Source organism: Rhodamnia argentea, chromosome 3 (assembly GCF_020921035.1).
Source record: "Rhodamnia argentea isolate NSW1041297 chromosome 3, ASM2092103v1, whole genome shotgun sequence".
Classification (NCBI taxonomy): Eukaryota; Viridiplantae; Streptophyta; class Magnoliopsida; order Myrtales; family Myrtaceae; genus Rhodamnia; species Rhodamnia argentea.
In genome coordinates this window covers 25,233,506-25,258,864 of record NC_063152.1, presented here as the reverse complement: position 1 = coordinate 25,258,864, position 25,359 = coordinate 25,233,506, and the positions used below count along the sequence as shown (strand labels likewise).

Sequence of the window (25,359 nt, the reverse complement as noted above, 5' to 3'; positions counted from 1 at the left end):
AATCCATATCAATTCATTCTCTTTTCGTTTCCGTTATAAATCAGGATTCTAAGTATTGGTGGTCGTCTATCTAAAGGTCCATGAAATCGTTCGAAAGCCTGACCAAGGCTTTTACCGGTAGGACGATTTGCTCACAACAGTGGACGATGTTCCATGTCAAATTTCACGGATTTTTGTTAGATAAACCCAATTCTGAGGTGTTTTAAAAAAATTATTCCACTTCAAATTTTTTTTTTTTGGAATTGTACCTTTTTGTTTTGGTAAAAAAAGCATTTCCTTCAGGCGTTCGATGTTGACGCCGGACCAAGCCAAAGGAGCACGGCATAGAATAGCAGCATGAATAATGCCCGTCAATCTGACCCCCATAAAAAAACAAAGAATAATGCCCGTCATTTTTGACTTGCACATTAGAGTTTTGACAAATCAAAACCTTTTAATTATGCCAATACATCGTTCTTTTAGACAAATTTTCACTCAAATCCTCAACTTTTTAATTGTGTCGATTTAATTTTAAAAGTTTGAACGCTTTGTCAATTTAATCTTAAACTTTTTATAACTTGCCAATTTAGTTCTTCCGGCTATTTTGACATTGGTGTTGTGATCTAGTCGGATCCAACCCTCTTACGTGGTGCGACCGGTGCTGACGTGAATAATTTATTGTGTGTTTTGAATTTTTCTAAATTAGTTATTTATGTTTTGAACTTTTTCTTTTCTTCTTTTCTTTGTTTTTCTTTCCTTTTTTATCTGGTCGGTCGCTAGGCCTTGACGATGGCCGGCGACCGTCCAAAGGCTATGCACTAGCCTTGGGCATGGTCGACCCTTGCGCATCCACTAGCGAGGCTTGACCTCCCAAATCTAGAGATGTCGGCCTCGCCAACCTCGAGCGAGGGTATTGAGCCTTGCTGAGATGACGAGGTCGACTCTCGCCCGGTGATGGTGAGGTCAACCTTGCCGACCCTCATCTTTGGTCAATTGCCGGTCTTTACCGAGGCTCGGTGACCGGTTAGAGGAAAAGAGAATGAAAAAAAAGCAACAAAATTCTAAAAAATATAAATAAAAGTAAAAAATTGTTGATGTCAAAATTGGTTGTGTAACGTAGGATGGCCGACATCCATATCATTGATTTCTAGCTAAAATTAGCCGGAATGAACTAAATTAGCAAACTGTTAAAAAATTTAAGACAAAATTGACAAATCATCAAAATGTTTATGACTAAATTGGAACGGTTGAAAAGTTTAGGACTAAATTTAGGACTAAATTGATAATCATCAAATGGTTCAGGACTAAATTGGCATAAGTGAAAGGTTTAGGACTGAATTTGTTGCCGTACGGTAGGTTTAGAATTTGTTGACAATTTTTCCTATTAAAAAGAGTGTGGATCGCTCAAATAATCTACTTGCTCATTTTTTTTCCCTATAAATTGGCTCCATGTATCTCGTTTCATCATGGCACATCATCAATAAAAAAAAAATAGACAGCTGAGATGCAAACCACTACAAACCAATCCTTTGTATGTTACCATGAATTAAATACTCCTGTTAGTGTTGTTATCCAATTTTTTAATTAGGTTTGCCAAGGTAACCCTATTAGCATGTAGACCAAATACTAATGACAAAGAATAAGGTGATCCGACCCAGTCATCCTAGTCCCATAGGTGCGGCACTAGTCTCTGTCACTTACCCTAAATCATTAAGTACTAGAGTTTTTGCGTCTTTTAACGAGAAAAAATGTTTTAAGTCATCTAAATTGATAAATGTGGAATCGTCTCTTCGGACATTCCCAAACTTTTAAGTATGAATTAAGGATAAACCGCATGCTGTATAATAGTAGAGTAAGGTCGGATAATCAAACTTCTTTTCTTTTTGGGTTGAAATATATAGTGGTATTTTACGCAAATGATTATCATTCCTAAATTGAAGACCCTTGGATTACTCTACTCAATCAAATTAAATTATAGGTTATAATTCATGCACAGAATGTATTCAGCTCAATCATTCATAGGAGGTAAGGTGATACCCATGGTATATGAGGACATACTGAGTCAATATTCTCCGAAGTTGAGATTATATCTAGTCCGCCATTTCCTAAAATGGTTGTTGACGCCTAAATTTTGACTAATCTATTTTTTGCATAAAAATTAGAACTAATTTTAGTTCTAAATAAAAATCATCTCACATATTTATTTTTAGCGTACATTGCATTGGCATATAATTGGGCAAGCAGAACACTTAATTTAGCATGCGTCTACACTAGGCACGGGATGGAAAAATATACCGAGAAGATTTGAAACTTCAGGGACTGTATTGCAAATACTTAAAACTTCAGGGACCGTATTGCAAATACTTAAAATTTCAGGGACTGCATTGCAAATACTTGGAACTTCAGGGACTATATTGCAAATACCAAAAGAAGATGAAGAAGGGAAGATGAAGAAGGGAAGATGATGAAGGGAAGGTGATGAAGGGAAGATGAAAATGGAAGGTGAAGAAATGAAGATGAAGAAGGGAAGATGAAAATGGAAGGTGAAGAAATGAAAATGAGGAATGAAGGGTGGAGAAATTTGGCTATAAAGGAGAAGGGGGAAGTGGAAGAGAATTGAGAGAGTTTTGAGAGAGTTTTTGAGAGGAATTTTTTAGAGAGGAAAAAGAGAGTTCTTGAGAAAAATCAGAAGAGAAAATTCGAGAGTGAAGAAAAGTGTTTTAGTCGAGCATCATCTTCGACGAGTCCCGACACATATTTCGCCGCTCGCAACCCAACAACGCCATTGCTTGCCATTTTCGACGACAGCCGCGTTCTTCCAGCTCCGAGATCTTGAAGGGAACTATAATGTGTATGTGAGTAAGATTTTATGTAATAGAAGGTAATCCTTTCCATCTCGATCTACAAAAATGTAATCGTTTGGTTTGAACATTTGTTTGTTTATTTTAGACATGCCACGTGTTCCAAATTTTAGCATTATTACATGTTAATTTATTTTTATAAATACTCGTGACTGGCTGCGTTTTCTTTCTTTCTAAATCACCCATGGTGTATATCGTACAAAGTTCAATGTTTTACATCCCCATAAAAAAGAAGAAAAAACCAAAAAAATTGCATCTTTGAATTTCAAGCAAAATCCATCAAAATTGCCAAATCAAATATTTTTCATGAAAATGGTACCGAAAGGGCGTTAGAGAAATCTGACGTAACCAAATCCCCGAATTCAAAATCTCCGGTTCGCGGAAATAAGATAGTTTTCTCCCGCTATTTTATTTAGGTTTCTAATCAACCTACCAAAAATGATTAGTGGCGGCTCCAAAAAATGAAAAATCTTTTGCAAGATAATCACATGAACCATAAGTTGCGATTTGGTATGGACTTGGGAGAGTCCGAGTTAGGTTAGTTAATTAATTAACCTGATAATCCATTAGCCCGAAAATTAACTCGTGTTTATTTTTTTTAGGTCGCGACAGCTTGGCGACTCACCTGGGGATTCAAAGAGGACTTAGGCCAGATAATTTCATGAAAAAGAAATAACTTGATTTGGTAAACTTTGGTTGAATTCTCATTCTTAGGTGTTAAATGTTTTTGCAGATTGGGAGTTATAAGGGGAGGAGTGATCGGCTAACCCTTTGTTTTGCGAGCTTGGTGAATTGGAATTGTGATTTAACTTTTGAATCATTGAAGCGGTGTTTGCCTTTAATTGTTGTGCATGATTTATCGTCTTTGCACTACATCGCACACAACCCGTGACCGAACCTGGGTCACACTAATAGTTTTAAGATGGTATTTAGATGGTCCTCTAACCTTGGCGGTAAGGCTTCGCTAAAGGTTATCCCATCCGGATCCCGAAAATGTTTTCAAAAAAATGGCTCAAGGGTCGTTCTTATGCACGTGAGGCTACGATGCATGAGAATTGCCCTTGTCGACCGAACCAAGCCGAAGTGATTGAACCCGACTAGTCATGACTATTGTACGCGAGGCTGCGACTAGTCATGATGACTGTGCGCGAGGCTGCGACATGTCGTTTCGTTCATCATTTCACTTTGCAAAAGTCTTTTGGATAGATAGAATAAGATTTAAACTCACAATTCATGCGCATGTCTTTGTGATTGGCATTTTCTTCATATGAGAGGTAATTTCTTGTCTCTTGTACCATGTTATCTCATTTTTATTTTGAGCTGGTCCATGGTTTAGGAGTATCGTTGTCTTATTTCCAATTTCGCACTTTGCTTCCGTAGCTTTTACAATTTCATCAGTTGTCCTCAATTTTGATTTGGCTTATTCCTGTTGTGCGATTTTTACTAAATTCTACGATCGAGCTTTGAGTAAGTGCCAAACACGAAAGTTGTAGACCTATGTTTCAACTAATATCTTGCAAAATTTCAGAATTAAATTCATAATTTAAGATGGCCCTTCGTTTTTTCAACAACATGCGGTTATAACAGTTTTCTGAACGTGATTGTTTTGGAGAGACACATTAAACTGATTTGATCCGTGCATTTCTAGTCTGATTGGCCAACATAAAAGTTGTTCATCACCTTCTCAACTATAAGCTCGTAAAATTTGGACATGTTTTGATCAACGTACGGATTAATACGAATTTTTTCGTAAAGCGGACAAACTGAAAATTACATGTTTCAATCCTTTGGCCATAATCACTTTGTTCGTTTGAGTCTAGAGGGATGTCATGGGCCGGCTCGCTATTCTTGCTCCCTATACTCATTTTGGGTTTGTTCTTTGCGTACAGGTAATTTGTCACGGATCCTCTACACATTACTCGATCGATCGCAAAGAGGATGGCCGACATCAACGCTATCGCCGATCTTTGCCCTAGACGAGAAACTTGGCTCCTTGATCGAGCGCTTTGAAGGGATGATGTCCCGAAAGATGGAAGAAATTATGGCCGCCTTCACCGCCAAACTTCAATCATCCGCCGCCATCCCGCCGCTTCCTGCTCTAGTTCCTCCTACGGACAACTTCGGTAAAGCCCCGGGAAGCTACTCCCTATCCGACAATGCCGGTAGAGGATGTGATCATCACGGGCGTGAGCTCGAGCACGCCGCCCATAGTCCCAATCCCTCAAGCCAGCCCCGTGGCCCCCGGATTGAATGGTGATACGGCCAAGCTATTGGCCCAAATGGAACAGAGGATCCGAGAGGTTGAGGGGACTCACAACATACCCCGGGTCGACACATGCGTCTTTTCAAAGATCATTGTGCCGAAACGTTCAAGATGCCCGACTTCGAAAAGTATGATGGAACTTCCAACCCGGTTCAGCATGTCCGGAGTTGTCACAAATGTCAGATTCATGGTGACAAGATTAATGTCTCTCCGAACGAGTTGCATCGATTATCCGAACCATGGCCGTTTTCTATGTGGGACATTGATGTTATCAGCCCTATCAATCCTAAAGCATCCAATGGGCATCGATTCATCTTGGTAGCAATTGACTATTTCTCTAAATGGATCGAAGCCGCATCTTATTTAGCGGTCACAGCACGAAATATCGTGAAATTTATCCGCCGGGATATCATTGCTCGATACGGTTCACCTGAAGCCATAATCACCGACAATGGCTCGAACTTAAACAACAAGCTAATGGACGAATTGTTTAAGGAATTCAAGATCAAGCATCCGAACTCTTCCCCATATCGTCCTCAGATGAATGGAGCAATAGAAGCCGCCAATAAGAACATCAAGAAAATCTTAACGAAGACGGCTGAAAATTATCACGATTGGCATGAGAGGTTGCCATTTGCACTTATGGCGTATCGGACCAAGGCGACCGGACCAAAGTTGACTGGAAGATCAATACCGGGAAAACCTACCGAGCAAAAGGTACCCGGCCACTCCCCAATCAAGAATACAAGCCATACCAACCTTCCGCTGGTGGTTCTAGCGATAGACCGGTTGATCATCCCTACAAGTTCCCGAGCAACGGCGGAAGCTCAAGCTCAAGGAGTCGGACTGCTCACGGCGAAAACAAAGTGGGAAATCTGTCGCTAGTGTTAGCAAGTAACAATGCCCAATTCGAGTATCAATTGCTCGAAAAATCAGAAGATTACTTTAATGATGAGCTCACCACCTTGATTAGCCGGTTCGGAGCTAAAGGACCTCCCGAGTTGTGATCCGAAGCAAGTGATTATGGATCCTCAAACAACGATCGTTGGTGTATGATCCAAGACAAAATCAGTCGATCATTGGAATGGCCAGCAAAAGAGGTGGAACCAACCTTGCATGAATACTCCTTTAATTCCATGTATAGTTCCCCTGCGTGGGATATTTTTTAACTTTCTAGCTGTCTAGAATTTTCCTAGAGTTAAAGGGCGAATTTTCTCCTCTCTTATCAAATGCGTGAGTTCCTTGTTAAGCTAGGCCTGTAGTAAATCAATTTGTGGACGACGCCTCTGAACGCCCGTAAAGAGAGATTCCGAATAGCCTTACTTGGGAGAATACGAGTAAAAGGCCAAGCGGGCTCAAAGATGGGTAACTCCGTATCGTCCCAATTGGCTCTCAGTCATTTCAAACTCTAAATTATGCTTATTTTATTCTCGACAGGGGATTGCCAACTGTTTTGAGAACAATATAGCAAAAAGCGAACCAACCGTGGACGCCAACATCACCACAACCTAGTGGTTGGGGGAATGACAATGGTCCGAGGCATCCCAGGTTCGATCCCGGGATTTGGCATCAATGTACAAAGATTAATAAAAACCTTTTTGCTTCGCGATTCAATGCCGATTGAAGCTCAGCCCGGATGGTTACAAAACCGGAGAAATAACATCCCAGACATACAATCCGATCAAGATGAGTTGATCCTTTCAATTCAAAGTTCACAAGAAATTCGTACAAGGGTAAAGCGGTATCGTTTCAACTCGTTTAGGACATGAGAACGTACATTGACGCTTTCCCTTTTGATTTTTACGAGGGTCACCGCCTTTTCGGATAGGAAAGTATCCATTCTCCCCGAAAAATTAATGAAATGAGAAATTCCTGGAGCCTTTGACAATCTCATGTCTTGAACCGGATAATGAAGTTTTGCAACTCATTTGCATGAGCGGGGGCAACTCCCGATCCACGCCCCTAAGAAGTTTCTTATGTGCTTGCGAATTCTGTCCACCAAGATAAAAAGTTGTTGCATTTTATATGCTCAAAAACACTCATACATTGCAAAGTTTGCGCATGACTGTTCCTCATGTTTAATTTACCAACTCTGAATAAGGAATATGAACTACATAAGATACATCGAATGTATGGAATGGGGCAGGACAGGATGATGAAAGGCAATCATTTCCCAAACACGTCCAATTTTTTCAGGCGAGATGAACGGTGGCAAAATTCCGCATTCCCCGAGGTAAAGAGTTTTCTCGCGAAAGGTACGATAACCGAAGTGACAGAGGCATTCGGTTCTCTATCCCAAACACTACAGGTGATCCATTGATTACCCCTTTTGAGCGGTGGTTTCATTTCTTTACCCCTGTCAAGAATCACCCCACATCGGGGTCCAGACGAGTTAATTCCAGCAGCAACACGAGGTAAATGGTTAGAAATTTTCTTGCTCGGACTAACATTAATCTTCGGGTGTTTCTTTGCATTTATACTCGAATTTTAATTCAAGTGCCTTAGGATGATGAAGAGCATTCATTTCTCTATCCTATACACTTCATTCTTTGCATAGCCCACTTGAGCCCGCAAATTCATTTCTTAAACCCTTGTTGGTGATCATTTGCTCATTCCAAAGATAAAGATAGCATTTTCCCAAGGATTAGAATTGGAGATAGTCGGGTCAACAGAGAATTCCCGAATGGACTCATTTCTTGTATGCTACATTTTTTTATGTTTACATAATTTTTCTTTGTAAATGTTTATGTTTGTTGTAATTCCCGGTTCAAAATCATGGGATTGTAAAAAAAAAAAAGGAGAGGCAAACTCAGCTTAAAGGAGAAGGGCCCGCTCTCGAAAAAAAAAACAAAAAAAAAAAGCAAAATAAAGAGATGTCGAAGAACTCTCAAAGAAAAAGGAAAAGAAATCTCTTCTCGAAAAAAAGAAGAAAAAAAGAAAAATGAGAGTCGGGAGTAAGAAAAGCAAAGGCCGATCTCATATAAAAATTTCAAGCATAGGAAAAGCAAAGTGCCTACCAAAAGTAAGGCCAATGCACATTCATTTGTAAAGTACTTCTGAATTTTGAATGTACATTTTTGCATGTTAAGTTGTAAATTCCATGTACATGTTTGCATTGTGTCTCTTGCAAATCCTTGACAGACACTTGTTGTGAAGAAGACTCCCCAAGAAATCGGTTTGTAAAGTGCAATTTTCAGTAGAAAACTACCATCCCTCATTCAATGATGGTATTCTTTACAAGACATTTCCAAAGACCAAGATCGGTGACTAGTCGGCGATGATCACCAACGTCAAGCCCCTTCTCATTTAATTTCGAGCCAAAACGAGCCTTTTCGTTCCTCGGTCCCCAATCCTAGCCTACGTTATAACCCTCCAAAGTCTCTTCGATTAGGGCACTTGAGTTAACGTAGAGTTAAATGATTTTAAGCATCACTCGAAGAAGTTCGAGCAAGATTATTTCTCTCTCATTTTTGCGGGATTCTTGACTTGTAAATCCGGGAGCAAATGATGAAGAAATTCATTTCAAGACCTTGACTCAACTGGAGTCCCCTTTGTAAACCTTTGACCTAGCTCTCATTACGGTCCTAATCAAGACCTCCAGATCGGCTCGGTCGTATCAATTGCGAGATTACTTGGATCCTTATCGAATGCGATGATGGAAAGATTGGGTGATTTCTCTTGAATCCTGCAGACAGGATAAATAGCTTTTCTCGAGAGTGAGAGAAAGCCCTTTCGGACCGAAGTCCCCCCATTCAGCTCACATTCGAGGTATTCGTAATGTGAGAACCTCCCTGGACAAAATTGGTAATGCAAACTTGACAGAATAGTTATGCATGAACCATAGTATGAGTGATTGCATTATACTCATTGTTGAATATGTTTGTGTGTGTTACCTCTGACATTCTATGATAGGTAATACATTCCCGATGTTCGAGTTCCCTCCCGAGGTCTCGAAATTCATCCAAGGATTATTGAATGAGCAAGTTTTGCTGGCAAATGCCTACCAGGTACGATACGAGCAATCTGTTTCGTTCCTTGATTAATCGTTTGGAGAACCCGGGTAAGTTTTCCGAACCCCTTTTCAAATTAACAACTCTTCTGATGATAGTTGTTGTGATTCAATTCGGGCAATATGCCCCTTTTGTACTTATCGATTCCATTCGGTGGTACTCCTCTCAAATATTGTTCAAATCGGGCAATATGCCTCTCCCGTCAGGTCGTGTAGACATATGCACCGGCGATCTTGACATCTTATCAAATCATAACGACGTAGCTCTTATGATTTCGATCTCGAATCACGAAGACATATGCACTTGCGATCTTGACATCTTATCAAATCATAACGACGTAGCTCTTATGATTTCGGTCTCAGAAACCCGGGTAAGTTTTCCGAACCCCTTTTCAAATTAACAACTCTTCTGATGATAGTTGTTATGCTTCAATTCGAGCAATATGCCCTTTTTGTACTTATCGATTCCATTCAATGGTGCTCCTATCAAATATTGTTCAATTTAGGCAATATGCCTCTTCTGTCAGGTCGTGAAGACATATGCACTTGCGATCTTGACATCTTATCAAATCATAACGACGTAGCTCTTATGATTTCGTTCTCGAATCACGAAGACGTATGCACTGGTGATCTTGACCTTTAGTCGGCTCATAATGACATAGCTCTTATGATTTTCGACTCCTTTATCAAATCATGAAGACATAAGCACCCATGATTTTGATCCAAACCAAATCATAACGACGTAGCTCTTATGATTTTGGTTCCCCTTTATCGAATCGTGAAGACATATGCACTGGCGATTTCGACATTTAATCAACTCACAACGACGTAGCTCTTGTGAACTTGATTTCACTTCTTTCGACTCACAACGACGTAGCTCTTGTGATCTCAAACGACACACATATCTTGCGTTGTCTTGCATTAGGGAGAAGTCTCCGATAACAGATAGGCCAAATACCTTAAAATCCTTGCATCTCGCAAAAGAAGCTTGGAAATTAAGAGAACCGTCAGCTTACGAGGTATTTGATAAAACATGTATTCTCGTATGCGATCCATGTGCAGGTTTCTTTAACAAAAAAAGAGGAGGAGAAGTTTTAGCACATGTTATATACAGTCTTGCATATCATGCATCACTTCATAAAAATGGGATTAAAACTCCCGCCAAAAAGTTCATTCATCATTTGCACTGTCGAAATTTAGGGTTCAATTTTGTCTTTGAGCGGAACCTCTACGAGCCTCCACTCAAAGAGGGGCAGCTGTTGACGCCTAAATTTTGACTAATCTATTTTTTGCATAAAAATTAGAACTAATTTTAGTTCTAAATAAAAATCATCTCACATATTTATTTTTAGCGTACATTGCATTGGCATATAATTGGGCAAGCGGAACACTTAATTTAGCATGCGTCTACACTAGGCACGGGATGGAAAAATATACCGAGAAGATTTGAAACTTCAGGGACTGTATTGCAAATACTTAAAACTTCGGGGACCGGATTGCAAATACTTAAAATTTCGGGGATCGCATTGCAAATACTTGGAACTTCAGGGACTATATTGCAAATACCAAAAGAAGATGAAGAAGGGAAGATGAAGAAGGGAAGATGATGAAGGGAAGGTGATGAAGGGAAGATGAAAATGGAAGGTGAAGAAATGAAGATGAAGAAGGGAAGATGAAAATGGAAGGTGAAGAAATGAAGATGAGGAATGAAGGGTGGAGAAATTTGGCTATAAAGGAGAAGGGGGAAGTGGAAGAGAATTGAGAGAGTTTTGAGAGAGTTTTTGAGAGGAATTTTTTAGAGAGGAAAAAGAGAGTTCTTGAGAAAAATCAGAAGAGAAAATTCGAGAGTGAAGAAAAGTGTTTTAGTCGAGCATCATCTTCGACGAGTCCCGACACATATTTCGCCGCTCGCAACCCAACAACGCCATTGCTTGCCATTTTCGACGACAGCCGCGTTCTTCCACTCCGAGATCTTGAAGGGAACTATAATGTGTATGTGAGTAAGATTTTATGTAATAGAAGGTAATCCTTTCCATCTCGATCTACAAAAATGTAATCGTTTGGTTTGAACATTTGTTTGTTTATTTTAGACATGCCACGTGTTCCAAATTTTAGCATTATTACATGTTAATTTATTTTTATAAATACTCGTGATCGGCTGCGTTTTCTTTCTTTCTAAATCACCCATGGTGTATATCGTACAAAGTTCAATGTTTTACATCCCCATAAAAAAGAAGAAAAAACCAAAAAAATTGCATCTTTGAATTTCAAGCAAAATCCATCAAAATTGCCAAATCAAATATTTTTCATGAAAATGGTACCGAAAGGGCGTTAGAGAAATCGACGTAACCAAATCCCCCGAATTCAAAATCTCCGGTTCGCGGAAATAAGATAGTTTTCTCCCGCTATTTTATTTAGGTTTCTAATCAACCTACCAAAAATGATTAGTGGCGGCTCCAAAAAATGAAAAATCTTTTGCAAGATAATCACATGAACCATAAGTTGCGATTTGGTATGGACTTGGGAGAGTCCGAGTTAGGTTAGTTAATTAATTAACCTGATAATCCATTAGCCCGAAAATTAACTCGTGTTTATTTTTTTTAGGTCGCGACAATGGTTACTTTCCACGGCCATTTTTATGGGGACAGAAAGGAAAAATGAAACTCTAGTTAACAAAATGTAAAAAAAATACTGAATTGATTATGTAACAATCCTTGGGTAACTATAAGATTAACCATCTGTTTTGGGCCATATAAAATAAATATCATTTAATTAAAAAAGATCTTGAAATCCGTTATTTTAAAATCTTGAAGCTCATAATATACTGTTATTTTTACAGTCACTTAAAGATTATTATGCTAGTAAAGCCCGAAAGGTAATATATGAACTCGGACGGCTTTGTATATGCACGCACTTTCTCCGTTAGTGGGGCACATACATAGATCTCAGTTATATGCAACAGCGGTCAAAGACGGAATGACTGGTGACCTTTCTCTCAGTTAGTGGGGCACCATGCGCCCCCCCCTCTCTCTCTCTCTAAACCTGCCAGTACTTAAAACAATTTATCAAATTAGACGGAATGACTGGTGACCTTTCTCCCATACCCATCCTCTCCTATATATATGACCCCAATTCTGGTTGTTTTTCTCCAACCCAGACCTTACCCATCTTCTGTCTTCTCAGTATCAATAGCTGCATTCTGAGAAGAAGAAGAAGAAGAAGATGGATTTCTATACCCAGCTGTTTCTTTACCTCTCCATCCTCTACATCTCTCTTTACCTTCTCTTCCTCGTCTTCCGAACGAAGCCCTCCGCTCCTAACCTGCCGCCTGGCAAAAAGGGATGGCCCATCATCGGCGAGTCCCTAGCTTTCGTCGGCGCAGCGAAGAGCGGCTGCCCCGAAAAGTTCATAAACGACCGCACAGCCAAGTACTCGCCGGAGGTCTTCCGTACCTCGCTGCTCGGTGAAGACATGGCCGTGTTCTGCGGCGCCTCTGGCAACAAGTTCTTGTTCTCCGGCCAGAACAAGTACATCACCACCTGGTGGCCAACCTCCATGAAGAAGGTCGCCATCTTCCCCGAAACCATGGAGAAGTTCAACAAGGATGACCCCAAGAAAATGCGCAGCTTCTTGCCGGAGTTTTTGAAACCAGAGGCTCTCCAGTGTTACATACCTATCATGGACTCCATGACTAAGGATCACTTGGAGAGTGACTGGTCTCCTTATAAGGAAGTGAAGGTGTTTCCTTTGACAAAGAACTACACCTTCGCCTTGGCGTGTCGCTTGTTCATGAACATTAAGGACCCTAAGATCGTGTCGAAATTCGCCGACCCATTTGCTCGTATTGCTCCGGGATTAACTTCGGTGCCTATCAATATTCCCGGCACGCCATTCAACAAAGCAGTTGAAGGAGGAAAAGTAATAAGGCAAGAGCTCCTCAACATTATTAGACAAAGGAAGCAGGAGATTTCGGAGGGAAAAGATGCGAACGCGAGGGACTTGTTGTCTCGATTGCTAACCGAAGCTGATGATGATGGTAGTGTTTATTATGAAATGGATGTGTCCAACAAGATCATTGGACTGCTCATTGCAAGTCATGACACCACCAGTACAACTATCACAGTAATAGTAAACTATCTAGCTTCGCTGCCCCATATCTATGAGAAAGTTTACGAAGGTAACTGTCCTATTCGTATTTCCATAGACAAAAGATGGCAACATCCTTTTTTAAATGTAGTTTACATATATTTAACTTACTTGCTTCATGTGAACAGAGCAAATGGAGATCGCAAAGTCTAAAGCTCCCGGTGAATTACTGAACTGGGATGATATTCAGAAAATGAAGTATTCTTGGAATGTCGCATGTGAGTCAATGAGGCTAACTCCACCTGCACAAGGGTCATTTAGAGAGGCAATTACTGACTTTACTTTTGCCGGTTACACAATTCCAAAGGGATGGAAGGTAACTGTTTACTTATGAACCTCTTTTCGACATGGTTTTTTTAATGAGTCAATAGATGGAATCCTCAAGTAATGATGATATGCATTTTTCTTGTAGACATTTTGGACGGTTTATACGACTCACAAGAACCCCAAGTACTTCCCCGATCCCGAGAATTTTGATCCCTCGAGATTCGAAGGAAATGGACCTGCACCTTTCACCTACGTGCCCTTTGGAGGAGGACCTCGCATGTGCCCTGGAAAAGAGTATGCTCGGCTCGAAGTACTCATTTTCATGCACAATCTCGTGACCAAATTCAAAATTGAGAAGGTCATTCCGAATGAAAAGATCATCTACAATCCCTCGCCCGTCCCTGCCAATGGTCTTCTCATTCGCCTCCAACCCCGTAACTAATAGCCTGGCTTACTCATGTAATCTCCATGCTGTGGAAGAACTTGTTTGCGAATGGTCTTATCTAAGCTGCAAGTACGCTACCGTTACTCGAGTTGAGTTTTTCCCTTCTTCATCCCTAGACTAATAGATGTTTGGTCGATCTAATAAAAGTTGGTGCATGTGATGAACAGTGTCGATATGTAATCCTCAATTATATGCAATCAGTTGAAACTTTATTTAGTAACTTTCATCGAGCACATATATCTTCTCTTGTCCGAGTGACCTAGAAGTAATCAAATGAGCGGCTAGTATGACCAAATGTATTTCATACACATGAATATGAAACTTATCGGAAAAAACTATTCAAAAAAAAGATTTTTTTTTTTTGGAAATGCTCAGTCGGAAGGGATGTGTATTTAAAAAATACAAGGGGTGCTTAATTATTATTATTTCTTTTTGGGTCGGAAAGGTGGTCCTTAATTTATTTACATATATGTTGTAAGTAAAAAACGTGCAAATTTTTTTGGGATGGGCCGGGTCAAACCTGGTCGGCTTGAGACAGAATCATGTGGTCCAAGGGCTTTCTAGGTAAAACCAATTCCTAAGTCTCCTGATTATCTGATGTACTCATGGGAGTTTGCTCTTCCCTCACCTTGCCTTTTTTTTCCCCTGACTTTGTTTCGTTGCAATGCTATATGGTACAGTCTAAACATTATCTAATAACAATTATTTTTTTAATTTAAATTAAGGTTAGTTCTTTTTTCGAAACTTGTTGAAAGCTCCAATGTTCGTATTTAAATTTACTTTAAGTTTTCCAATGCACGTTGAACCTAATTGTGCTTTTGGTGTTCATGGTTGTTATATGCTCTTCGCCAAAAAAAAAAAAAAAAAAGGTTGTAATATTGAAAAAAGAAAGTATGTTGTTAAGGTGTTTGGATTGGAGAGCAATTTAAAGGCCTATTGGTCAAATACCTGAAATTCATGGAGAAGGAACATCAAAATTAGTAGCATGCATTTGCCAATTTCTAACTGGATCATTATATTGAGCTTCAAGATCTAACTTTGACCCGAAGAAGGCTCCAATTTCTTATTATCTTTCGATTTTAGCGAGATTTTTTCTCGGTCTTGTTCCAATTATGTCTTTAGTAAGAAATTGCCCCATAAAATTTTTTCTATGGGATTGTTCTTGCCAAATCGATTATTTTATGGTAACTCATTTTTCACGTCGAATGTCTCTCCGTTTTGATCATGTCGAACACATTCCAAAGTGTCACATCCATTGATTTGGACTTGTAACGGCTGCCTCTTTGGACTTATGATGGCTGCCTCTATCATGTTGGATCTTGAACATTAGTCCCATCCACTCAAAATTCAAATCGTGCGAATTGGCAGCTGACAATTTGGAATTTCTAAACTTGAAAATTTTGAATGGTCTGATTAATTACCTTCATTTCATCCTTAGTCTTTTTCAATTTCCTCGACATAAAAAGTAAAGTTCAAGTTTAAGGTCACTTGACACACGGAAATGAGGTAAGAAATAGACATTTTTTCTATCAAGGCAAGCAATGAAAGCGATGAGTGCAGATACAGACCATATTAATACTTGCTTTGTGTAGGAGAAATTGTCCCTTCAAGGTAGGGTACAACATAGAATCGTCCATACCTATATCTATATATTAAACCAAAATTGCTTCGTCTCAATTTTTCATTTTTCAATTATTGTCTATCGTTGACCTCTGTACCAGACTGCCAACAGATCTAGCACAGAAAGGGGAGAATGCAATTAAAATAATATATCTTTTTTCAGTTGAATGAATGGATCGGTGTTTATTAATCGACAAATCAAAGAAGGCATGATTTGATGGACTTTCCCCCAACTAGGGAAGGAGGAAAATAGCCCTCTAGAATTTTGTAGTACCATGCTTGTTTTCTTTCTTAAGGTGCGTTTGTTTCGGTGAATATTTTTTGAGAATTGATTTTTCAGACTTTCACTCGTTTGGTTTGTCGAAATAACTTAGTCAATAAAAAACACTTTCCGATCAATGAAAATTTCATGCATTAAATTAGGGAAGTTAATTCTTTCTCCATCGATCGTTGAGCCTTGGCCACCGATGATCGCCCACACGAGGTCGACAAGGCTTGAGCTCTCTAGACGACCGGCGAGGGGGAAATGTTTTCTTGACAGATCTGTCAGAGACGGTATAATCTCAACCAAAGCCCCACACATCATCATTGCATGTTTTGCATAAAACATTCATTGATTGAGAGATCTTGTGGTCATAAATAACTGATAGTATTGTCAAACTGTCAAGCTAGCAGCTTCCTTTAATGAAATTATTCAAAAATTCGGGAAAAAAATTGTCCGATAAACTTATGAGATTAAAATCATTTTCAAAATGAGATCCAAACACGGAAAAATGTTTACTGCCACATGTCATTAAATAAAGAAAAATAAAACGTTTCATGAAATTTTCCTCCAAACAAATGCACCCTTACACTAGGTTTGGATGAAGTGATTATGAAGGATTGTAGAGCAAGAGAAACTATTGACCAAGTATTTGTTTTTGGAGGAGGGATGGGGATTAAGGGATTTGGAGAGAGTGAATTTGGGGGGATACGATCCCAAGTTTCCTTACTTTTTCCTTGCGGATTAGAGAGCAAGAGAAAATATTGTGGGAGATGCGCAAACATTTTTTTCTCTCTTCCATATGTTACGTCTTTAGAATAAAATAAACTTGTCATTGGAACATACTTTCCCTTTTAACAAGTAAAGCACACTTTTTCCAAAGAAAAAAGTAAAAATAAAAAAGAGTAAAACAAACTTACCCTTGTTAATTTTCAATCTTTTTTTTTCATTTTTTTTCTTCTTTTAAGCATTTTCAAATAAGTCACAGTGCACTCCGCCTTTTTTTTTTTTTTTTTTTGGGTCAAACACTCCGCCTTTCATTTGTTTGATTTTTTTAAGTATAGTTATATTCATTTTTAAGTGTAGTTATATTTATTGGTTAAGTCCTGTTTTTCTTGGTCGTGAATTTGATCTGCGGCCGAAGATAAAAGGTCGAGAGATCGAAGGCCACTGATTAGCTACGAGAGAGGCTATTGCTTTCTCAGTCTTCATCTTTTACTTTTGACTTCAACACCACTTGTGTGCTCAGGACTTCTACGTTGATTAATCTAGCAAAAATGACAAAATTTTCGGTAAGTCTCGTTCACAATCATCGTTAGGGAAGTCCGGACATCCACTTTGAATTGAAGATTAAGACAGGATAGTGACTCTTCTAATTGGTCCCTCATGTGCGTTCATTAGATCCTCGCGCATGAAATTGCTATGACAGAACTATTCTAAGCTATTTGTGTGGGAGAATTACCAAAAAAGTCCTAAAATTGTTGCAACTGTGCCAATTCAATCCTAAAATCTTTTTTTCTTTTGCCGATTTAGTCTTAAACCTTTTACATTTGTGTTAATTCGATCTATCTGGATAATTTTTTCGAATTTTTATTTTTATTTTTATTCTTTTATTTTTCTTCTTTTTTTCTTGCCTACTTCTTTTTACTCTAGCCGCTCACCGTCGGCGACTTGTTGGCCTCAGGAGAAGCTCTCCTACCCCTGGCGAGGCAAGACCACGCCGTCGCTGGGCAAGGTCACCCTTGTTGTGGCCAGCAAGTCGACGACCCTTGCCCCCGGCCAATTGCCGAACCTCGGGCGATCGGGTGGAGAAAGAAAAAGATAGGAAAGAAGAAAAAGAAACGAATAAATGGAAAAAATAGAAAAAAATTAAAAAATTAGTAAAATTGCCATGTTAGCGTTATATCAGCGATTTCCAATTGAAATTAACCGAATGGACTAATTTGACACAAATACAAAAAATTTTAAGACTGAATTGGCAAAAAAACAGTTCAGAATTGAATTGGTACAATTATAATAAATTTCAGACTTTTTTAGTAATTTTTCCCTGTTCGTGTAGGAATCCCCGCCACGGAATATTGTTGTGTACTCACGAATTATGATTTAGTGGTGTTCTCACGCGCAATCTCTTTTTTCTTGGATTTGAGATCCTCTCAATTACTCGGATAATGATCGCACGACGAAATATTGTAACAATATAGGCATAATAATTTTTATGAAGATTGTTACTTTCTGATCATGTAAAGACATGATACATTCCACGTGGGTCAAGTTCCCAGACGGAGTACTATAAGTAGCCACACAAGATGATGGCCCCTTAGCGGTAGGTGTTTATTCATGAATCACTCTATGTTGTCTCCTCAATCTAATTTGCGACTTTGGGATGTCACAGACCAAACGAGAGACATCTTCCCCAAGGCTCGTTCCCCGGAACATATTTGCTCGAACTCAAATTGACGACTACGTAATCATCTTGAGTTGGAGCTAGGACGTTAAAGATGCTTGTGTGATCTTGGTAATTACTCCTGATGTGATTTTTACTTAATCAAGTATAACTAAAACTAGTTTAGGTATATCGTGTGTATAAACCGTTGTAGTAACTCCATTATGTACAGTTTTGAAATCATTATAAAAAATCAGTGACCAAGATGAAGATTAATCAGAATTGGGGACATTTTTTTTGTACAATCTCCTCTTGTGTGGCTGAGTTCTCTCTCTATTCTTCATGTCAAAGTTGGCGTGCATAAAGATAATTTCCTGCTCTGAACTCACTCTTAACATTCTTCTCTCAAGGAGGAGAATATCATTTCATATTGCAGAGGCTCAGAGCTACGTCGTCACCGTGGAATACCTGAAGTCGTGAAAGACTTGATAACCCTAGGCGGCATTCAAACTTGATAGTATCTTTGCAAAGTTAAATAGGTCTAGATTTACCTAACTTTTTTTTTCATTTTTAGATGCAACAGAAAATATAATATTCTCATTTTCTATCGTTTCGGATTGAAAAATGAAAAAAGGAACTATTAGATCGAGTCAATAATCAAAGCGGGACTTGATGAAATATAAGTCACAATTAACATTAAAAAGAATGACGCCTTTGAAATGGGTGCAAAAGTTCGTGGGGGGTGATTCTAGATTAGAGGCCTGGTCTTCGTCCAATTAATTAACTCCTGTCCACATCACAGGCACTAAGATCAATGTCTGTTAAATTGGCCAATCGTGGCTACCAAAATTGCATCATTGTTCAGTGTTTTTTTTTTTTTTTGGTCCAATCATCATTGTTCATTGTTCAGTGTTCACCGACTTACAAACTATAAAAATTCAAAGGACAAAAAGGTAATGATACTTTATGAATTTAATAAAATATCACTCCAAAACACTAGTGATTGGCACATATAAGTTTGTAGCAACTGAAGTGCTTTCATTTTCTCAAATAAGGGTTTGAAGTGGATATTATTTCAAAAAAAGATCTGAAGTGTCATCTTTATTTCAAACAAAAACCTGATTGTAGGGAATTTTCGTTTTTTATCGTTTTAAATTTTTTTCCTTTTTCTATTTTCTGTTTTCATTTTCAATTTTTTTTTTTTTGCCTTTTCTTTTCCCATCCCTCGCTCGGATCGACGCTGACCCCGGCAAGTCCCTCACCTTCCGCCAGCTCAAGACCTGCGTTTCCACTCTACCATGTCCTCCTCCATGAGCTCCACCTCAAGAAGGTCGACGTCGTCTTGCTCTTCTTGTTGAATTCGATTCATTTCCCTGTCTTTTTCCTCTCCGTCATCTTCCTAGGCACCATCGCCGCGACCTGCAACCTCATGTACGCTCTGACCAAACTGTCCGAGGAGGTCAACGACTGCAAGCCCAAGCTGGTGATCACCGTGCCCGAGCTCCACAACGAGGTCAGAGGATTCGAATTGCTCGCGATCTTGCTAGGCTCTCTGCAGCTCGAAAAATCCTCCAATTCCAAGATCTGGAGCTACTTCGACCTGGTGGAATCAGCGGGGACGAAATTGGACTTGCTGCCCAGTCGGGTGGCTAGGGACGATGTTGCGGCTCTGCTGTACTAGTCCGGCACAACGGGGATGAGCAAAGGCGTGATATTGATGCATGGGAACTTCATTTCCTTCCCAGATGGCGAGGCCGTCTCCCGACGCGGGCCCACCCGACCGGGCGACTCCATCCGACAGCGGCGTGGGCGGCCCTTGCTTGAGGCGATGGCGGGGAGGACATAGAAAAAGGAAAAGAAAAAATAAATAGGGAAAAAAGAAAAAAAGAAAAGAAAATGAAAACATAAAAGAAAAAGGAAAAAAGGAACTTAACACTGTAAAAGACGAAAATGCCCTTCGGTCAGACTCTTATTTGTAACAAAGAGGGCACTTCAAGTCTTTTTTTTTTTAAGCAATCCACTTCAGGCCCTTATTTGAGAAAATAATAAGACTGCAGGCCTTTATTTGGAATTTTTCATAAGTTTGCTAACATCCAAAAAAAAAAAAAACAACTTTTAATTACAACCGACGAGTGATCAATAACAATCATCGATGAAAAGAACGGCTGACAAAAATTATCTATAGCAAATATCAGTTATCATGAAACCTAAGGGGATGAAGTTACTGACATTGACTTAGTAACTATCGAGTAGCGATATTCTCAAATACGAGCATTTTTTAGATTGATGTTACTACACAATAGGTAACTGCTGGTGGTTTTGTTTGTGACCACTAGTTTAGAAATTTAACCTCTTGTGGATAAGTATTGTTGTAACTTTTGTGTAATCTCTAATACTTTTTTTTTTTTTGGTAATGTAATCTCTAATGTGATTAGATATTTATTTGTTCCGAAGAAAGGATTCGAAAGTTATCTTTTAAGTCAATAACAGTTTGTAATCAACGATTATAGGCTTTAAATAGCCACATTATACAATTTTAAAGATTTCCCAATCAATCATAAAAATTTCTTCGCAAATTATCTTTATTTTTATTTTTTCGCAATCTAAATGGGTGATCATGATTGCCTCCGGTTTTCGTTAATGTTTTTGTCATTTACCTTCTTGTCTAAAATCAAAAAATAATCATGTGCAATCTTTGTGGATTTATTCATTAATTCATGGGCTACAGGTATGAAAAACCTCAAACTGGTACATCTATGATAAATTTATCCCAAACTAATTTTTTTACCACCTCAAACCCCAAACTGGTATACCTATGACAAATTTACCCCAAACTAATGTTTTGATTATAAAAAATCTTAAACCGATACACTTATGACAAATTTATACCAAACTGATACACATGTGACAAATTTATTTTCTGTTAGTTTCCATAAAATTGAGTTAATACCATGAAAAATGTCAAATTGGTACGGACAAACGAAGAGTTAAAACTCCAAACTAATAAAACCGTCAACTGTCATGCGTCATCTAACTCAGCAATTTGACGGTAAAATTTAACGGAAACTAATGAAATGTAAATTTGTTATATGTATAATAATTTGGGATAAATTTATCACAGGAGTAACAATTTGAGATTTTTTGTGGTTAAAAAATTAAATTACGGTAAATTTGGCACATGTGTATCATTTTTGGATTTTTTATGGTATTAACCCTTAAGTATTTCATTGTCGATTCCGGTTAAACATCCTTTTCAATATTGACAAAGATTTCATCGTCGATTCAATTATGCTGAAACAGAGTTACGTACGGAAAACATTTAAATTCGCATATCGTTATGGGATGTCTCATACGGCTAATATACGAGTTAAGAAACTTAATTCACAATGTACATTTAACCACGTTGCGATCGTGTTGAAATACTGCCACACAAACTGCGGTTTCCGTGGGAAATCATAAGTATGCCTATCATCGGACAGTATTGTTGTTTGTTCTGAATTGTCATACTTAGAACGCGATTGGTGAACAATTTTAGAGAATTACGAGTGTTTAGAAGTGATGTGTGAGAAAAGATTGAGAATTTGGGAATAAACACTCAATTATTCGGGAACATTTTGTTATCCGACTGCATATGCAAAGTTTTCTCTCCGGCACATCACTAATGACAATCCGTTTCGGTCTCTGGAAAAACAATCCAACTTTTCACCTGCCCTCACCGCCCGCCACAACACCGGGCTACATTTTTCTAACCCGCCGAGGATGAAGCTGGACTTGTAAACGTTGAATGACCTCGCTTCTTCCGGTGTTCGATGTTGACGAGGTACCTCTAAGATCGCGAAATGGCGTTCTTGTCCATGGCAAATGGTTAGAATATAACTTGATGCTCAAACAGCGACTTCGTTTAGCATTTGATTTTCATATGCACGTCGACTTTGACCGGCAGAAAAAAAGAGAGAATATATTGTCACGTTTCCTCTATCAAAGCATAATTCATGCATAATATATCTATGAAATCGTAATTCCTGTGTAAAATAAGAAAAACTCGTAAGATATGGATCCTTCCAATTTATGGGTAATCACACTAAAAAAATGAATGATTCCATTGTCTTGGAGATGTGTTACTCGGCTCATGTACGTGTAAAGAAACCGAATTCAAACCCCAAAATACGACCACGTTTCTGTCATGTTGAAATGCTTGCACACAGACCGCGGCTTCTGTGGAAAATCATAAGTATGCCGGTCAATGCTGTCGTTTTTATTTATTCAACTGTTACGACCTTAAGGCTATCAAATATTGACCAAACAATACTAATATAACCAGCACAAACCCTAGGGCAGCCCTCAATATTCAATAAGGTCTCCCTTGGCCAGGTACACCTCCGACTTATAATCAACGATATTAATAATGTTTCTTTTACCACGTCTAGAAACAAGGTGGTCTGGTCATGCTCTCAGGCAGCTTCAACTTTGGGGACCGATCACTGTCAAGAAAATTCATAATCCAGAAGAGGTCAAAGCACGCATGCTAAGCTCAGTCATCTTCCTGCATATCTCTATATAAGGGCAATCCTTGGTGATCTCTCTCCATCGTCATCCTCAGCCATCTTTTCCTCTCAGTATTAGCTTTGTGTCTTCTTGCCTGAGAAGAAGATGGATTTCTATACCCAGCTGTTTCTTTACCTCTCCATCCTCTACATCTCTCTTTACCTTCTCTTCCTCGTCTTCCGAAAGAAGCCCTCCGTCCCTAACCTGCCACCTGGCAAAAAGGGATGGCCCATCATCGGCGAGTCCCCCGCTTTCGTAGGCGCAGCAAAGAGCGGCTGCCCCGAGAAGTTCATAAACGACCGCACGGCCAAGTACTCGCCGGATGTCTTCCGTACCTCGTTGCTCGGGGAGGACATGGCCGTGTTCTGCGGCGCATCTGGCAACAAGTTCTTGTTCTCCGGCCAGAACAAGTACATCACCACCTGGTGGCCAACCTCCATGAAGAAGGTCGCCATCTTCCCCGAAACCATGGAGAAGTTCAACAAGGATGACCCCAAGAAGATGCGCAGCTTCTTGCCGGAGTTTTTGAAACCAGAGGCTCTCCAGTGTTACATACCTATCATGGACTCCATGACTAAGGATCACCTGGAGAGTGACTGGTCTCCTTATAAGGAAGTGAAGGTGTTTCCTTCGACAAAGAACTACACCTTCGCCTTGGCGTGCCGTTTGTTCATGAATATTAAGGACCCTAAGGTCGTGTCGAAATTCGCCGACCCATTTGCTCGTATTGCTCCGGGATTCACTTCGGTGCCAATCAATGTTCCTGGCACGCCATTCAACAAAGCAGTTGAAGGAGGAAAAGTGATAAGGCAAGAGCTTCTCAACATTATCAGACAAAGGAAGCAGGAGATTTCGGAGGGCAAAGATGCGAAAGCAAGGGACTTGTTGACCCGATTGCTTACCGAAGCAGATGATGACGGTAGTGTTTATTACGAAATGGACACATCCAACAAAATCATTGGATTGCTCATTGCAAGTCATGATACCACCAGTACATCTATCACCGTAATAGTAAACTATCTAGCTTCGTTGCCCCACATTTACGAGAAAGTTTACAAAGGTAAATATTCTAGTTTCATTGCCACATTATTATATTCTTTCAAAGCAAAATCTATATAGTTTGCACATATTTAACTTGCTTGCTTCAATGTCAACAGAGCAAATGGAGATTGCAAAGTCTAAAGCCCCAGGTGAATTATTGAACTGGGATGATATCCAAAAGATGAAGTATTCATGGAACGTGGCTTGTGAGTCGATGAGGTTAACTCCACCTGCACAGGGGTCATTCAGGGAGGCCATCACCGATTTCACTTTTGCTGGTTTCACAATTCCAAAGGGATGGAAGGTAAATGTCTACTTATGATCCTTTTTTTCATTGGGTCATTAACTAGTGATAATATGCATTGATTTTCTTAATCCTTTTGTTCTTTGCAGACATTTTGGACAGTTTATACAACTCACAAGAACCCCAAGTACTTCCCCGATCCTGAAAAATTCGACCCCTCAAGATTCGAAGGAAATGGACCCGCGCCTTTCACCTATGTTCCCTTCGGAGGTGGACCTCGCATGTGCCCCGGAAAAGAGTATGCTCGGCTCGAAATACTCATTTTCATGCACAATCTCGTGACGAAATTCAAGCTTGAGAAGGTCGATCGGGATGAAAAGATCATCTACAATCCCTCACCGGTCCCTTCCAACGGTCTTCTTATTCGCCTCCAACCCCTTAACCAATAGCTGAGCAATGCTCAGATGATCTTAAATTAGCTCATACACCGATCCTCCTCACGGTGTACACCCACCATTTTCTTTATATTTTCTGCTGGAATCTTAATTTTTTTCTCCGGTGTAACATCGTTCTGTTGCTTAAAATAAAAGTTTTACTTAGTTCCTCCAGAATAACTACATCCTCCCTCATTTCTTTTGCATAACTAGTTTTTCAATAACACGAGCGCGGATTCCCTTTGGCAGTACTCGTTTCAGATGAGAGCGAAATCCAGATGAGCATTTTTCATCTTCATTTATCATCTCTTAGTCCAGAACCATGAATTTGAACCACGTCATCAGTCATCACTAGCGCCAATAGGTAACTTCGGAATTAATATTGGTTTTAGGTTGTATTTTTGCCCCTTATGTCCAAGAACTAGCATTAAAGAAAGTTTCACTGAAATGATGTTATATTAGTCATGGACACCAGATTTAGGATTGATTATGCGATTTTCGATTGGTTTGGATGTATTTTCTTTTTTGTGTCTAAGAGTCGATAATAAGAAAAATATCCACTTAAATCAAGTCGCGTTATTAGTTCAGGGAAATTCTAATTAGATACAATAGTATAAAGTGGCAATACGTCTAGTTATTCCTCGTGACATGCATGTGCTAGAACAAATTAATTTTGGCATATGCCTGAGGCGATAGTGGTAAAGAAAGGTATTCCAGCTTGACTTGATTCTACAAAATAGCATTTTATATTCACGTTTTTAGATGAAATTATTAATTGCACGGCTACCGTAAATGAGAAGGTCACAGTCTGTTCAACGATCTAACCACGTGCTCTTGTGTGTTCATCCAGTATGACAATG

The 25,359-nt window shown here is 39.3% G+C and overlaps 1 protein-coding gene and 1 long non-coding RNA gene across 5 annotated transcripts in view; one reads left to right on the top strand and one right to left on the bottom strand.

Annotated features, from left to right (window-relative positions):
- The window catches only part of LOC115731609 (beta-amyrin 6-beta-monooxygenase-like), a 57,391-nt gene extending 32,772 nt beyond the window's left edge, over positions 1 to 24,619 (top strand). The window contains exons 1-3 of one of the 4 annotated variants that reach the window (XM_048276132.1): positions 12,278 to 13,289; positions 23,938 to 24,125; positions 24,215 to 24,529. In XM_048276132.1, coding sequence (XP_048132089.1) covers positions 12,335 to 13,289; positions 23,938 to 24,125; positions 24,215 to 24,514 — 1,443 coding nt within the window. In that variant the 5' untranslated portion in view covers positions 12,278 to 12,334 and the 3' untranslated portion in view covers positions 24,515 to 24,529. Of the gene's footprint in view, positions 1 to 12,277; positions 13,290 to 13,386; positions 13,575 to 13,670; positions 13,981 to 22,713; positions 23,841 to 23,937; positions 24,126 to 24,214 lie in introns of those variants that run through there. The other 3 variants (XM_030662268.2, XM_048276131.1, XM_048276137.1) reach the window with 3 other exon arrangements.
- On the bottom strand, positions 12,282 to 23,003 carry LOC125314249. The gene is made up of 3 exons (XR_007197809.1): positions 22,900 to 23,003; positions 14,542 to 14,547; positions 12,282 to 12,342 (listed from the first exon to the last, which is right to left on the bottom strand). It is a non-coding gene; the product is annotated as an uncharacterized LOC125314249 (long non-coding RNA).
- Positions 24,620 to 25,359: the final 740 nt, after the last annotated feature.